This window comes from Nicotiana tomentosiformis, chromosome 1, assembly GCF_000390325.3.
Source record: "Nicotiana tomentosiformis chromosome 1, ASM39032v3, whole genome shotgun sequence".
NCBI classification, from domain to species: Eukaryota; Viridiplantae; Streptophyta; class Magnoliopsida; order Solanales; family Solanaceae; genus Nicotiana; species Nicotiana tomentosiformis.
In genome coordinates, this window is record NC_090812.1 from 77,368,233 (window position 1) to 77,386,487 (window position 18,255).

General features: G+C 32.7%; 1 protein-coding gene across 1 annotated transcript; it reads left to right on the forward strand.

Annotated features, from left to right (window-relative positions):
• Positions 1-11,043: 11,043 nt before the first annotated feature.
• On the forward strand, positions 11,044-12,501 carry LOC104121114 (GATA transcription factor 7-like). Its single transcript, XM_009633007.4, has 2 exons — positions 11,044-11,498; positions 11,582-12,501. Exons 1-2 carry the CDS (start codon positions 11,193-11,195, stop codon positions 12,290-12,292), a joined length of 1,017 nt encoding a protein of 338 aa, XP_009631302.1. The 5' UTR covers positions 11,044-11,192; the 3' UTR covers positions 12,293-12,501.
• Positions 12,502-18,255: the final 5,754 nt, after the last annotated feature.

Sequence of the window (18,255 nt, forward strand, 5' to 3'; positions counted from 1 at the left end):
ACTTGTTATACTATTGGGTTATCTATACTCCTGCAATCATATTTTGGGTTCAAATATACCCCTTATTTAAACGGAGGGACATGTGTCATAGTCCTGTTGGCCAATTCTAAATATCTCATAATTAATTTAAAAAAAACCATTATTTGGTACCCGAAAAGCAATTTTCTAAAGCAATTTTTTTTTTGTAAAAACTGAAAAAAACTGAAATTTTATACTAAAAACTGAAAAAACGGAAGTATTTTTTTTCCAGTTTTTACAAAAAAACTGCTTTAAAAAACTGAAAAATATTTTCTAAAATAATATTTTTGTAAAAACTGAAAAGTAATTTTCTAAAGCAATTAAAAACTGAAAAAAACTGAAATATTTTTAACTAAAAACTGAAAAAAAATATATATATATATATATTTTTTCAGTTTTAACAAAAACATTGTTTTTCAGTTGTTTTTTAATTTTTACAAAAAAAATTGCTTTAGAAATTATTTTTAAATTTTTTTAAAGAAATATTTTTCTAAAAACTGGAAAAAAATATTTTCAATTTTTTTAATTTTTAGTAAAAAAATATTCAGTTTTTTTCAGTTTTAAATTGCTTTAGAAAATTATTTTTCATTTTTTTAAAGTAGTTTTTTTGTAAAAACTGGAAAAAAAAAATATTTTCGTTTTTTCAGTTTTTAGTAAAAATAATTTCAGTTTTTTTTTTCCAGTTTTTACAAAAAAAAAAATTACTTTAGAAAATTGCTTTTCGGGTCCCAAATAATGGGTCTTTTTAATTCATTAAGAGATATTTAGAATTGACCAACAGGACAATGACACGTGTTCCTCCGTTTAAATGAGGGGTATATTTGAACCCAAAGTATGACTACAGGGGTATAAATAACCCAATAGTATAACGAGAGGTATTCTTAGACCATTTTTGAAAGTACAAGAGTATATTTGGATCTTTGCCGTTGTATATTTTGTAGCATTTTCATGCTACGGATGTAGTATGTTAGTATTTGGTTCCATTAAACCCCTAACTTTCGATACATAGTAAAAATTCATTAAAATTGTAAAATAGTATATATGAACCCAAAACTTTAAATATATAATGAGTTCAATGCTAAGTTAAACCCATTAACATTAAGTATAATCCTGAATCTGTCTCTGTTTTCATGTACATTGAAAATTGTTATAATACGATAATATGTATAGCTACAAGGTGTTTCAAAAGACAATTTACAATAATAAATGGAGTCTCTGCTAGGTATAAAGCTAATGTCATATGCCGAAAACCTAATTGGGATAATGCATTAATGCTTAGTTGTTTTTGTTACAAACTTACAATTTATTACAATGTGTAACAGGATAGTTTTTCTGATTAAACACTTGCGAGGATTTAAAAAGTTTCAGTTTTACAAACTCAAATTTTGCTTTAATTTATAAACTACGGAGTAACTAGTATGAATTAAGTGGACTTGAATAAAATGACACGGTTAACAAAGACTAGTTATACAGCAGATTCCAACTAATTGAAGATCAAAATACAGTTAATTTTATTTCGATACAGTTAACAAGAAGAGAAACATAATCACGAAGAGTCAAACTCATAATATTAACACTTAAAGTTGTCCAACATGTTGACTAATGAGCCATCTTCGCAGGGAACTAGTAAAACTCCATGTTACTGGAGTATTATTGCTAATCAAGTTAAGGTAAGAAACGGACCAACAAATTAAAGAATAAAAAACAAAAATAAAAACAAAAAATCAAAAAAATAAATAATGAAAATTGACAGAAAATCACCGATAAAATCCTTACCCAGAGATTTCGGATTTAATCTTTAAAAATAATTTTTTTTTGATAAAAAACGTTTTTTGGTGGGCAAAGTTAAAATAATAACCGAACATTAGGTAAGAAACAAAAATAATGAAAATTGAGAGACAGGCCTCACATGTGGAGCTTTTGTGCTGCAGCCTCAGCTTTTGACTTTTTATACAACTTGTACATAATACACTCTGACTCATTCTCCAGTCACTTTCGTTGTCCAAATGAGAAAAGAAAATGTTTTTTTTTTTGCTTAAAATTTGAGGAAGTGGTGGGGTGGTCCGGTGGCTTTTCGCCCATTTGGAAAAGTTTCTTTGACGGCCTTGCACGCACGATCGGTGGTGGCGGCAGAGGCCTATTTTGAGAGAATGAATGCACTGTTAAAAAAAAAAATAGATTTAGAATATAAATTTTATGGGTTAACATTTAGTTCTTACGATTACGCACCCATTATACTTTTGGAATTATAAGTTCAAATTTTTTTAAATAGTAATTTTCTTATATCTATATCTATTTTTCATATTGAAAATATTGGGACCGGTTGAACCCATTGACTATATGTTACATCATACACTACTACTAGTTTTAATATACATCTTTTGTTTAATCATATAAGATTTCACAACGACAAAAGAAGAATACGAATTTCAATGTATGAAAATTTTGAAGAATAAACCAAACAAAAAAAGAAATAAAAAAAGTACTTAATTAATACGAAAAAAATAACACCACACACGCCCATCTTCCCAGGGCGTCTAGTTCTAGAAAAAAAGAGAGAAGAAAACAACAAGATTGACATAAGATTTGAACTTACAACCCCATCTAGAGAGATACATCAAATAACCATCACATTATATAAAATTTTGAGCATGTATGCACACACATATATTGAAAAAAATTGAAAAAATATAACATTACTATACATGATTTAGGGAGGGGAGCATGGGTTCACGTGCCCCATGGAACCCACCTAGATACGCCCTTGAGTGGCGGAGATAGGATTTCCGTTAAGAGGATTAAAAAAAGGGAAAAGCTAGAAGAATTAAAAGAAACTATGACTAATGGTGACCACTGAGCTATACTTTTCGACAATGTTAAAGAAATTTAAAATATAATATATAGAGGTTCAAAACAAATTTTGCTTTATATATACAGTGTAATTTTTCGACAAAAAGGATTGAACCATTTCCGCCCCTAAATCCGCCCCAGTGCACGATAGACATGGCTCTCACAAGTGAAGAATAGCTTTGGACTATGCGTATTTAGAGATATATAGTTTGGTAAAATCAAAGATAAAATAGACACCATTAGGAGTTATCTTTTGGATAAATATTTTATTACTTACACGACGTTCACATTTAATTTAACGTATATAAATACCGAGCACGAATAAATATATACAAACTCATTATTTGTGATGTGCATTCAAATGTTTGGCGCATGAATAACATTCAAAATAGGAAAGGAGAAGGCGGGAGGATGATTTTAGATGCTAATAAGCGAAAGTTCCAAAAAAAAAGAATAACAGCGGCGCAATCAACGCGGCCAATTTTGGCTACTTTCTCTGGTTTGTCAAAAACCGAGGGTTGTGTAAGAAAAATCAGAAGAAGGTGTTGTTTGATTTTTGATTTTTTGAATTTTCCGAAGCGCCATATTTTCCAACTGTTCACTCACATTCCTCTTTGTCTTTTTTTGATAGGAGTATTTATTTTGCTGCATTGGAAATGCATTGACCATCAGGATCATCAAACGATATATCACATCCCTCCATTTTTAAAAATTTGAAATTCAAATCATGAAACTGTTTAAATTTTAAATGCATCCAAATTAATGAAAATATTAATATATTACATTGTTAAACGTACACATTTTAACAGTGTGTGGCTTCTGATTAAAAAATTAATTCCAGTGAAAATGCCGTTGTTCCTCATTCGCATTTTATGATTTGTTGATAATTTCAATTGTTTTTTAGTTGTATGGTTCTAGGTTGAACATTTTGCCAGCAAGAAAATATAATGACAATGGTGACATATTTCGGCTTCAAATTTGAAATCTGTTTATGCAAAAATTGGTATGTCAAGGGACAACTAATTTAAGACATCTAATTAGCAATAAAAGAATCTCAATTACTCCGTTGTAAGTAATATGTGATCAAAACCAGAAAATCAGACAAGTAAAGAAACGTTGGTTCAATAAATAAAATATAAAATAATTCCGAGCCCACAAGTTGTTTGTGTGTCCTTAAGGAATTTAATTTCCTCACTGTTGCCCAAGGTTTTGGATTAATTCCTCTCAGGATAGAACGAAATTATTATTATGTGATAGCGGCACTACAAATCACATAACTTCAACGAATTGAACAAACAGAGCAAATCACACTTAATACTTATGTTATTTTGAAAAAACAATGCAACAATGTAGAAAATAAGGAAGGAATTTTCAGATTTTCCATGTATGAAAAATGAGGCTAAATCTATGAATTTATAGACAATAAATGGATGAGATGAAGATGTGCGATTCAAAAGGTGTCTCTTCCATTTTACGTTCACACCCATTCACGAAACCTAACATCCGTCGCACTCTTTAATACTCCATTGTTTACGTACATCAAAAAACACAGCTTCAATTCACTCAGCTTCACAGGAATATATGAAAAAAACATTTTTCTATTATTTTAAAAAATAAACATTTTTCTATTAGCTTGGATAATATTGTTGCCTACAAATTACGAAAAAAGGCAAATGCTTCTCGATATACCTCAATGAAAGCAATAATCATTGTGTTGCCCAACTAAAGGTTTGATTATTGACCTTTATTACCCCACCAAACCAGTAATCACTCCCTCTCAATGTATGAATTTGTTGACAAGATCTCTCTCATTCTGTTGAATGCGTGTTAATACTATTATCTATTACTAGTATTTGCTTGCAAATAGGACCACTTGTCACTAGATATAGAATAATCTCACCTCTTACTCTTGTGGTTGTTTGGTTTTGGAACAAATAAAAGATATACTAATATGATATCTTTATGAAATATTCTTTCGTATAATATTTTCTTAAAACAAAACTAATATAGTTTAACACTCACTTAAAAAAATTCACTCTATTTGTAATATGGATATATTTTCATGACATTTGCAATGACATAATATTCATTATAACAAATTTGTGGTTCATGACATTTGCCATGACATAATATCCATTATAACAAATTTGTGGATCATGACATTTGCCATGACATAATATCCATTATTAGGCCAAGGATTTCTTGCTATAAATAGATGAGTTTCTCCTCATTTGCAAATACACAAATTCAAGAGCTTTTCACTCTTGTCTTTCTTTCTCCTCCTTTATTTCATTATAGAGTATTTTGTAAGAGAGTGAGTGTTGGGAAACACTTGTGTGAACCCTTTTTTTGGAATGATCTTGTGAGGTTATTCTCTTGTATTTACTCTAGTTTTGTACTCTCTTTTGTACTCTTGTTGGTATAGTGAAATTGCTTCTCTCTGCTTGTGGACGTAGGTTACCTTGACCGAACCACGTTAAATTTGTTTCTTCTTTATATTCTTTAATTGCCTTTATTATCAACTTCCATTGTCTTTATTATTGTCATTATACCGTTGTTTGGCTAAATTTTGCACTACCCGGGTTCCCGATCCTACAAATTGGTATCAGAGCCAGATCTAACTGGGTTAGTTTAAATAGCCAAAATGACTCTAACAAAGTCTTATGTTGAGAAATTTGACCGAAGTGCAAACTTCGGAATGTGGCAATTAAAGATGGAAGCTATCCTAATTCAGGATGGCTTAGATTTGGCACTGCAAGGAAAAGAGAAGATGCCGGATAAAATGACGGACGAGAAGTTTGCCGTCATAGACAAAAAGGCAAAAGCATGTATTATTTTAAATCTTTCAAATGAGGTTTTGCGTGAAGTTGCAGCAGAAAGATCAGCCAAAGGCATATGAGAAAAACTTAAAACCCTATATATGAAAAGAACACTAGAAAACAGGCCTTACCTAAAGCAAAAACTCTACACTTTTTGTATGGCTGAAGGTACCTCTATACTTACTCATCTTGATACTTTTGATTCTCTTCTTATGGATTTAAGTAACATAGATGCTGAAATCAAAGATGAGGATCAAGTTGTGTTATTGCTTGTTTCCTTACCCCAGTCGTTTATACATATAAGAGATACTATGCTTTATGGAAAGGATAATATCTCTTATAAAGATATCAAATCTATTTTGAAATCAAAAGAACAAATAGATAGAGATATTATTGGGAAAACTAGTTAAAACTAACAGGAAGGCTTATTCATAAGAGGTAGATCCAATAAGAAAGATTCAGGTAGTGAAAAACCTAAATCAAGGTCAAAATCCAGATACAGAAATGTCATGTGCAAATATTGTCATAAGAAAGGTCACATTATTTCTCAATGCTTTAAATTGAAAAACAAAGAAAAACATACCAAAAAAAAAAAATGAGCACAAAAATACTGACACTGCCGAAGCAAGTGTAGTTGCTGATGAGACTAAGGGAACTATTTTTTTAGCAACTAATAATAGTTTCAAATCTAACAATGAGTGGATTTTAGATTATGGTTGTTCTTATCATATATCCCAGTCGGGATTTATTTACCACATATGAATCTATTGGAGGTGGAGTTGTCTTGATGGGCATCAATGATGTCTGCAAAGTTATTGAAAAAGGTACAGTCCGAATAAAAAATGCACGATGGTGTGGTGAGAACTCTCACCGATGTTAAATATGTTCCTGACTTGAAGAAAAATCTCATCTCTTTGGGCACTCTAGAATCTCTTGGGTGCAAGTACACATGTGAAGGTAGAGTTCTGAAAATTTCTCATGGTGCTCTTGTGATCATGAAAGCACGCAGATCTGGTACGTTGTATACTCTTTTGGGATCTACTGTTACAGGTGCTGCTGCAGTTTCAATATCAGATAAATCAGATTCTGATATCACTAAATTGTGGCATATGCGATTGGGGCAAATGAGTGAAAAAAGTCTTTTCATCCTCAGCAAAAGAGATCTCTTATGTGGCCAAAGTATCGGAAATATGGAGTTATGTGAACATTGTGTGTTCGGGAAGCAGAAAAGAGTCAGCTTCAAATCTCCAGCGATTCATAGAACAAAAGGTACTTTGGATTACATTCATTCAGATCTTTGGGGTCCTTTACGTACCCCATCAAAAGGCGGTGCCAGGTATATTTTAACTTTCATTGATGATTATTCAAGGAAAGTTTGGGTTTATTTCCTGAAAAATAAAAGTGATGTTTTCTTAAATTTCAAACAATGAAAAATTTTGATTGAGAAGCAAGCAGGAAAACAGGTTAAGCGGCTTAGAACAGATAATGGCTTGGAATTTTGTAATGATCAATTCAACGAATTTTGCAAGAATAAAAGAATTGCTCGACATCGTATTGTGAGAATGACACCTCATCAAAATGGTGTGGCAGAAAGGATGAATAGAACTCTTTTGGAAAGGGCTCGTTGCATGATTTCAAATGCTGGGTTAACAAATGCCTTTTGTGCAGAAGCTATCTCTACAGTTTGTTATATTGTCAACCGAGCTCCTTCTTCACCTTTGAACTTTAAAACTCTAGAGGAAGTGTGGTCAGGTACTCCTGCTAATTATTCTGATTTAAAGATATTTGGTTGTCCTGCATACATGCATGTAAATGATGAAAAATTAGAGTCAAGGGCTAAAAAGTGCATTTTCCTTGGGTATGCATCTGGGGCGAAAAGATACCGACTATGGTATCCTGATCCCATGGAACAAAAATTTATAATTAGCAGAGATGTAAACTTTGATGAATCCTCTATGTTACATTCTAGAAAAGAGTCTTCTAGTTCTTGTGATACATATAAAGGAAAGTGTACACAGAACCAGGTGGAGATTGAGATTGGCATTCCTTCTGAGCCAAGCTCACCAACTTTGGAGTAAAATACAATTGAAACTCCTGAAGTAGAGACAGAAGCTGAAATTCCTGAAGTTGAGACTCCTGAAGTTGAACCAGAAGAAGAGGAGTATTCTATAGCCAAACATAAACCAAGAAGGGAAGGTAAACAACCATTAAGGTTTGGAGATTATGTTGCATTTGCTTTTTCAGTTGCACAGAAAACTGAAGAAATTGGAGAACCATCAAAATATTCAGAAGCAGTTTCTGGTGCTGACTCAGCCAAGTCGCTAATTGCAATGAATAAAGAAATTGAGTCTCTCCACAAGAATGGTACTTGGTCTCTTGTGAAACCGCCATCAGGAAAAAGAATTGTTGGTTGCAAATGGGTCTTCAGGAAAAAGGACGGCATTTCAGGGGTTGAAGATGCGAGATATAAGGCACGATTAGTTGCAAAGGGCTATAGTCAGGTACAATGAGTTGATTTTAATGATATTTTCTCACCTGTTGTTAAACATAGCTCTATTCGTGTCTTGCTTGCCTTCGTTGCCATGTATGATTTGGAATTAGAACAACTTGATATTAAGACAGCTTTCTTACATGGCGAACTTGAGGAACAAATATACATGCATCAAACCGAAGGATTTGAAATTAAAGGAAAAGAAGATCATGTTTGCTTGTTGAAGAAATCCTTGTACGGATTAAAGCCGTCTCCAAGACAATGGTATAAAAGGTTTGATTTCTTTATGTTGTTTCATAGTTATTCGAGGAGCATATATGATAGTTGTGTTTACTTTCGGAAGTTAAATGATGGTTCATTTGTGTACCTATTATTATATGTTGATGACATGCTCATTGTTGTTAAGGATTTAACAGAAATTCACAATTTGAAAAGTCAGCTGAAAAGTGAATTTGAGATGAAAGATTTGGGAGCAGCTAAGAAAATCCTTGGCTATGGAGATCAAAAGAGATCGAAAAGCTAACAGGCTATTTCTGACCCAGAAGAAGTACTTGGAGAAAGTCTTGGAGAGGTTTGGCATGAAAGATGCTAAACCAGTTAGTACCCCTCTTACTGCTCATTTTAAGTTATTAGCTGCTCGGTCCCCGCATTCAGAGGAAGAAGAGAGGTACATGGCACAGGTTTCTTATTCTAGTGCAGTCGGCAGTATTATGTATGCAATGGTTTGTACACGTCTAGACATTTCACAAGCAGTGAGCGTGGTAAGCTGGTATATGGCTTGCCCTAGTAAAGCACATTGGCATGCTGTGAAATGGATTCTCAGATACTTGCGAGGTACTTCAAACACATGTTTGGAGTTTGGGAGAAATACTAACACTTTGGTTGATTTTGTAGACTCAGAATATGCAGGTAATCCTGATAAAAGAAGATCACTAACAGGCTATGTATTTTGCATCGGTGGTTGCGCTATTAGTTGAAAAACTACATTACAACATGTAGTAGCTTTATCTACTACCGAAGCAGAATATATGGCAGTGACCGAGGCGATCAAAGAAGCTTTATGGTTGAAGGGTCTATTTGCGGAACTCAGTTTACACCAAAGTGGTATTACCATTTTCTGTGATAGTCAAAGTGCCATTCACTTGGCTAAAGATCAAATGTATTATGAGAGGACGAAGCACATTGATATAAAATATCATTTCATCCGAGAAACCATTGTTGAAAGAAAAGTCTCTGTTCAGAAGATCAACACTAGAGACAATCCTGCTGACATGTTCACAAAACCTCTTATAGTGTCCAAGTTCAAGCTTTGCCTCAACTTGATTGGCATTTATGAAGAATGATTTTGCCCATTGGGATTTTTACGGAGAAGGTGGGGCAAATTTACTATATATAAGCCGAAATTAGGCCAAGGTGGAGATTTGTAATATGGTCAAATTTTCATGACATTTGCCATGACATAATATCCATTATAACAAATTTGTGGTTCATGACATTTGCCATGACATAATATCCATTATAACAAATTTGTGGATCATGACATTTTGCCATGACATAATATCCATTATTAGGACAAGGATTTCTTGCTATAAATAGAGGAGTTTCTCCTCATTTGAAAACATACCAATTCAAGAGCTTTTCACTCTTCTCTTTCTTTCTCCTCCTTTATTTCATTATAGAGTAATTTTGTAAGAGAGTGAGTGTTGGAAAACACTTGTGTGAACCCTTTCTTTGGAGTGATCTTGTGAGGTTATTCTCTTGGGGTATTTGGTAATTAGAGTATTACTCTAGTTTTGTACTCTCTTTTGTATTCTTGGTGGTATAGTGAAATTATTTTTCTCCGCTTGTGGACGTAGGTCACCTTGACCGAACTACGTTAAATTTGTGTCTTTTTTATATTCTTTAATTGCCGTTATTATCAACTTCTATTGTCTTTGTTATTGTCATTATACCGTTGTTTGGCTAAATTCTGCACTATCCGGGTTCCCGATCCTAACACTATTAACAATACAAATTCGGGAAAACGGAGTAATATTTTTAAAATTTTGTATTTGTATTAATTAAGTGTTAAATTACAAAATTTAACACTGGATCAATGGTTAGAGCTAAGTGCTAACAATGCTTTGAAATGGAGCAACAATTTTGTTCAAAAACTAATTCACTAGTTAAAAAGTGAGATTTTTGCAATTTTGACCAGTTTGTACACATTAAACCATTTAATTAGAAAAAAAATTATCTAATATTTTTTTGCTTATGCTAGAATTTGAATCATGATCTCCTATTCCTTAACTTAACGTTCTATATTTCCGCGTATATATACCTAGTGAAACGCAGCTAAGACTTATTAGTAATTTAATAAGAAACCTCAAGACAATTGGGATTTAACGCGGTAATAGCAGCTCTCCCCTTTTGACCATTTTCCTTTTGTCCTAAGAAAATTTGGAATTTAATCAAACCTTTCATTTTCCCCCGCCGTTGAAACGTAAACCATAAGTCTAATAAATATCCTACTTATTCAAAATATTATCATAAAAAACAGAATATAACAAAAAATCTACTTGGATTTCTGGACCAATTGCAAAAGAAAAGATTAGTCACTCATCCAATAGTTTTTCAACATTTGTGTGTAACAATTTCATGCGTAACGGCCCACGGTAATAATACACTACTACTAGTCATACTCAATTATTATACAACAACAGAAAGAAAAAAATTAATTCATTCTACAGTTATTTCATAAGAAGGAGAGAGAAAGTAGATAAAAAAGAAATAAAAGAGGAGAAAATAAATAAATAAATAACCCCCCCTCCCCCACTAGTTTCGCCCCTTTTTCAGTGCTTTAACCCAAAAACTCTTATTCACAACTTTATTTTTTCCTTTACTAGCAATTCTCCAACTTCTTCTTCATCTTCTACCTTACAATTTTTCCTTACCATAAAACCAACGTAAACTTCTCTGTACCTTAAAAAACACAAACCTTTTTTGCCCTTCTTGTTTTTGTACTTATTTTTTTAATGGAGTTGATTGAGGCAAGAGCATTAAAATCCAGTTTTCTTTCGGACATGGCCATGAAAACTAGCCAACAGGTTTTTCTTGACGATATATGGTGTGTAACGGGTATTAATAACGTACCAAGTGATGATTTTTCAGTTGATGACCTTTTGGACTTTTCTGACAAAGATTTCAAAGATGGCCAGTCTTTACAAGAATTGCATGAAGATGATGAAAAAGACTCTTTTTCTGGCTCTTCACAGCACAGAAATTCTCAAGTTTCAAACTTTTCATGCATGGGTAGTTTTTCCGGCGAACTTCCTGTCCCGGTAACAATTTATGGCCAAAATTTGCAATTTTTTTGGTTTATTTTTGTAAAGTTTGGTTTTTTATGAGAAACCCATTTCAACAGGTTGATGAATTGGAGAATCTTGAGTGGTTATCACAATTTGTGGATGATTCCACGTCGGAATTCTCCTTGTTGTGTCCTGCCGGCAGTTTCAAGGACAAAACCGGTGGCTTTCAAGTTTCCCGGTCCGAACCGGATGTAAGACCGGTTGTTCAGAAACTGAGAGTTCCATGTTTTCCTTTACCGGTTGTTCAGAAACCTAGAACCAAGCGGTCCAGACCGGCTGGAAGAAAATGGTCCTTTTCGTCACCAACAGTCTCCGCAGACTCGTGTTCACCCACCTCTTCATCATACGGTTCGTCACCGTTTCCTCCGGTTTTATTCGTGAACCCGGTTCTAGACGGCGACTTGTTTTGTAGCGTAGAAAAGCCGCCGTTGAAAAAGCCGAAAAAAATTTCAACAGCAGAGACCGGTTCGGGTCGTCGGTGTACTCATTGCCAGGTCCAGAAAACACCACAGTGGCGAGCCGGTCCATTGGGTCCAAAAACTTTGTGCAACGCTTGTGGTGTTAGATACAAATCCGGTCGGCTTTTTCCGGAATATAGACCGGCTTGTAGTCCGACTTTTTCTCAGGAAGTTCACTCGAATAGTCACCGGAAAGTTTTAGAGATGCGGCGGAAGAAGGAGAGCGGTGAGGTTACTGACTCCGGTCTAGCTTTCAACTTGTTGAGTTTTGAAATGAATGAGAACCCGGTTCATTCTGAACCGGTCTAAAATGGTCTTAGTGCGTCTGCGGTTCAAATGTGAAAATTTTGGTAAATTGTGGGTTGTAGGAGGGTAGACATAGAAATGTAGCGTATTTTAGGGAGGTTATTGTAATTTTACTTTTAGTATCTTTTTTCTATTCTCTTTTGTAGTATAAAAATCTAATTCATTTGCAGTTTAGTGGTCAATCTTATAGGAACTATTCATTTGTTTTTAAATTTTTGTCTTGATTAGGTTGGAATAATTCAAAATGGTTGAACGGTTTTTGACACTCGGTGAAAATCGACTTGCTTGACATATTTTACCGAGCCTTCAATTAAGATTTTAAAATGAATATCAATGTACATCACAAAAGAATAATTCTCCATACGCCAAAAGTAAGGTATATTTATTGCGGCACAAAGTACAATAATCCTGGGACCGAATGGTCATAGATTTTGCAAAATTATTTTGATAAATACATGTTTGTTCATAAATTTTATTCAAATTTTGATAAATTTCCAAAATTCAAAATCAGTTCAAGAGCTGGTTTTGGCTTAAAATATTACTATTATATTTTTAAAAATTACTCCAAATTTTTGTATTTTATAAAAGAGCCAACTAATTATTATTTTGTAACAATGTTGTTTTGTCTTTTCGGTTATCTGATTGTGTATTATAGTTTATTATAAAAATAATAATTTTATACCAAATTTATTTATGTTCATGACTATGGTTTTGTGATAATGATAATGAATATTATTGATGAAGGTACTATTGAGTATTTGTAATAATTTTTAGAACTTGTGGGTATAAGTCATATTTCATGTTTTTAAAAAAAAAAGTGAAATATGTTTTGAAAACTGATGTCCAAACACATTTTCATCTCCAAACCAACCTTGAGCAAATCAGATTTTTCAAAATAAATTTGGGAATCTATGGCCTAACGTTAGTTTAGCTAGTTTTTGGACATAAATTTGATTGAAACATGAAAAAGTATTGTGTTAAAAAATAATTTTTATAATTTAAAGTTATATTTGGAGAATATTTTATTTGAAGAAAAATTGAAGTTTTGTGAGTAGAAGAAAAATTTTAACCCAAAACTTTTTTTGGGAACTTGGAAATTTTTGAATTTTTTCCCCCCAAAATATGATCATATTTAATAAACAAACAATGTTTTTTTTGGTTTTTAAAATGAAGCCATAATTTTTAGCCAAACGGAACCTTAGTATAAACGTGGGTTTATTTGGAACAATAACTTTGAGCTTAGAATCGAATTTTTAGTGTAAAATTTATTGAAGTTGTCGAAAATATTGACATAGAACTCAAAAAAATAAAATAAAAATTGTTGTACGAAGTATCTCGCTTTTATGCAGAGTTCAGAGAAGAACCATATTCCAAGGAGATATGATGTACGAACCCGTGACCTACCATAATACAAGTATCAATGATTGACTCCATAACTCGAATTTGTAATTTATATAGGTCACAAAAAAATAACTTTACCATTGTTTCAAGTTTGAACTCAATAATTAAAATTGTGTAAAGATTTCATTTATTCTTCGTCTTTTAGAACACTGATTTAGAACAGTCAACATCTCTTGTTGATCTGTTAATTTAGTGATCAAAGATTATACTATTTGTAAATTGAGAAGTACGAAAAAGAAAGAAAAAAACAGAGGAAAATTCAATGCTTTTGGTCAGTGTGTGTTTACTTATCCTCTGCCAAATTCGTAACGTTAAGGCAAAGTGTGGTACGTGGGTAAATGGGGGCCCATTTCGTATTTACGTCATTAGGTGGGTTGGAGCCCACTAACGGTGGTGTTGTGCGTGGTATATATGCCACTCTTGGTGTGTTTTGAAATATCTCTATAATTATAACACTCCATCAGTAATGACTTGTGACCACTTTTAATGGTTGCTGACTCACCACTATTCTTCTTCTCTCCAATTAAAACGACTCAATTAAAATTACTCAGTATAATCGCTCCACAAAATAATAGCCGATAAAATATATTATTTTTATATAATAATATATACGTATGTTTTTGTATATTTAACTAGCAGATATAATTATTTTTTGCCCGGCGGCTAAATGATGTGTAACTTGCTCTTTATTTTTGGACTTCATTTTCTTGGGCCCTGTCATGGGTTTTGGATGGATGGGCTAATTGGGTTGGGTCAGACAGAGATAAAAATAGATGGTCTATCCATCATGATGCCCTTATGGGGTAAAAATTTAGAGTTTTTAGTCAAAATTGTCCCTTATCTTTAAGAGTAGTTCTAACTTTGTCTTTTAACTATTCCCCCTAGCATCTTTAATCCCTTAAATTTGCTAAAGTGGAGCACCTTTAGTCCTACTAACAGAATTTGGTAAAAAAACTGACGGTGACTATCACCATACCACATGCCAATCACGTAACTCTTATTAAAAGCCAAACAGTAAAACAACTAAACCCATTCCCGATTTTTCCAATTTCATAGTCCCCATTCACCCTATACTTCTGAAGAAAAGCGTGGATTAAAGGAAAAGGCAAGAAAATTTTAAGTACAATTTATGCTGTCCATCTATAATCATACAAAGACTCTATTTCAACTTATTTCTACACAAACAACCTATTGTCATAGAATCTGGATTAGGTGGTGGTACTAAAATCTATATATATGTGTGTGAAAATTTTAAATCTAAGAAAATTTTAAAAAAGAAAAGCCAGATTGCACACAAAATCAGTGCCACAATCTCATCCAAATAAACACATCAATAAACACAGAGAAACACATACAAAATGCGAACAATAAATATTCATCAGTGGCAGTATCACAACGTCTTCAATGACATTGTCAATTGGCATGCCATGGTATCATCAAACTTCGACTGCCATCTCAATTTAATCCACGTTGTCGCTTCGACCGAATCGAATCCGTAGGGTTCCTTGGATACTTCAATTTTCTTTTTGATTCTCTGCTCGATGAAGCTGTTCTTCTTCGGAATAGGGTTTTGACTGGTTGAATTGGGGTGAGGAATAAGGAAACGAGTTTATGTTTACTGCCTGTCTTTATTTTTTTTTACTGGTCACGTGAGATGCTCATGGAATCACCATTAGTTTTTACGAGAGTTAACCAAATTCTGTTAGTAGGACTAAAGGCGCTCTACTTTAGTAATCTTAAGGGATTAAAGATACTTAAGGGAATAGTTAAAGGATAAAGTTAGACCTACTCTCAAAGATAAGGGATAATTTTGGCTAAAAACTCTAAAAACTTATGGGTATTCCCAATTTACATCCAACCAATAAACGCAAGATAGAGATCTCGCAAACACACATGTATCATTTAATCATGATTAGTGATATATTTTCTCGCTTTGATTTTTAATTGGTAAGGTTAAATTTTGTACTTTGGTGTAAACATAATTTGCAGATAATATTTACCTATAAAAACTTACTCGCCTTGGATGTTATCAAATCTCATTAATTTACTATACTTAGGGGATAAATTAAGGAACAAATATATATTATATATTTATTGAATTGATTTAAACACCGCAAAAAATAAGTTTTTACCGTTTAGCCATATACGTGTAGGTGTTGTGATTTGAGAGGAAAAAGAAAGAAACATGTAAAATATTACATGCACGAGATGTTCACGTCAAACCAATTAATACAAAATACGTGTCGTCCATATAAATTATAGCAATTAATCATAGTTAATTTATATATATTTTGACTGAATTTTTATCTTAAAATTAGATTATTTGATTTGACATGGGGTGAAGAAAATACAGCTCAAAGAAGCATAGGTGGCATGTCGGGCATGTGAAATGGTGGAGTGGTTAGGAATCATTAAGGACGTGCTAACTGTAATGAAAGAACATGGGCTTCTTCTGCCCATAACTGTCGTTTTCCTACGTATTTTTATTCAATCATTATTTTTGGGGTTAAGAAAGAAATTAATATACGGTGGATTGCTAGCTGTGATATTTGGTTTTTGAAGACTAAGGTGACAGTCTTAAAAGCTGAGGTAATTCGATTTTTATGGTTATTGATTGGTTTTCATACGCAAAGAATTTGGTTCTTAAACGACACAAATACTATCTAATGTCATATCATTTTTGTTGGAAAAATTGTTATGGAGGATAGGATTTAACTTGAGGCGTGTCAAGGATATTGTCCTTAAGGATATTTTATCCATACAATAATGAATAAAATTAGGCGTATACCCTAGGATTCAATAAGTTCTTTCAACTATAAAACTGAGAACAGAACTAGCAGAAAATTCAAAAAAGAAACCGAGCATATAGAAGGAAGAAGATGATTCAGAAAGTTATGCTAGAAAGTGTCTATTTAGCTCTTCAAAGACCATGTTTATATAGGTGTTGCTCTAACGGCTAGATAACGGCTAGTAACGCCGAGTTTAACTCTATTAAGTGTAAAATAATTTACTAACTAATAAGTGGATGTAAATAATATTTTAAAGAGAAAAGATATTTAAAACCAAGATGGACATTACCTTTTGAGATATCACTAATTTTACAACAATCCCCCACATATCTCAAAAGGGATATAAAAAAATAAATCGTAAACAAAAAAAGAAAGAGAGTATAATTTGCTGGATTTCAGGTATAATGAAATTCATCTGGTGTCTTATAGACTATGAAGCAAATATAGATAAAATAAGATTTAACTTACAGAATAATTGGGGAAGTTGATAACAACTAATAAACCAAAAATCCTTGTGGTATGTTAGGGACCTTATTCATCATATTATACCCTCACAATTTCTGTTGTTATCGCAGTTTTGCGCTAATAGGCCATGTGCGTGCCTCGTTTTCATGAGTGCTTTTGAAATTTTGCCACAAATTTCATAGGAGCGGCCCTGCTCCACACTCATATAGGTCCATCTATCAAGTGTATTTTGCAGCACAATACACCATCTACAATAGGCTATGGATTATCGGATTAAGAGTTTAATAACTCAACTTCATGTTCCTTGCAGTCTTGTACTATATACACAAACCATAGGAAGGGACATAATTTAATAGCGCACATTTGATCAACTAATGACTTGTTATTACCCATATGTACCTACTTCATGGGATCTCCAATCACGTAGGTTTGATTACCATCATTGTTGATACATCTCAAATTGGCAAAAGTCTCAACCCCTCGATGTTTCACTTATAAGTCAAAGGATCAGCCAAATCCTCTTTTGACTACACATAGTATGCATAAAAAATTCTCATCTTTAAGCAATTGCTATATCACGTTATGTCTCTAGAGAATGTATCTACTCTTCCTATTAAAAGATTTATTTTCTTACAATGGCTATTGCGCCTTGACAATCACAATTCATCGACATAATTATTGTCGGTTTAACTCACCAAGAGGTTGCTTAATCAACCTCATTGCCACACAATTCCAATACCATAACACCCAACCAAAAGGTGATCACACAATTACTAATGAATTTTTCACATCCGAATTAGAGATTCACTATTATCATTGTATCCTTCTAATACAATGAAAAATTCACACACAAAATATTAACTCATAGTATTTCTCGAGTAAGGCATAAAATAATTTTAATTGAAATGAAACTTGACTTCTATACAAGTGCCTTTTGAAACATCTTTCAATACACATGAGAATTTATTTTCTTTTGGTATCTTCCATATTCAAATACCAAGGTAAAATTTTTTAAACATAAAAGCAAATTTAACTTCTACAAAATATTTCAAATTAGCAAGAAAGGGGTCATAATTCAATGATTTCTTCACCCAAATTACTAAGAAACCCAAAACAAGATAATTTTTCACAACCAGAAATATAACTTATTTTTTATCTTTCAATACAAATTTTCGTCACAACAAATCTCAATTTTGTAAGGCCTCATTATAATAATTTTAATAAATATTTTTCCTCATTATTCTCCTTATGATCAGGCTACATAACTGTGGCAATACATTTTCGACCCCCGCACTTTTGAAATTTTTAGAC

Bases quoted from the DNA above. Each gene is read 5' to 3' on its own strand.
- LOC104121114 (XM_009633007.4), top strand. From the start codon at position 11,193: ATGGAGTTGATTGAGGCAAGAGCATTAAAATCCAGTTTTCTTTCGGAC. The intron at 11,499-11,581 runs GTAACAATTTAT...CCATTTCAACAG, and splicing joins CCGGCGAACTTCCTGTCCCG to GTTGATGAATTGGAGAATCT.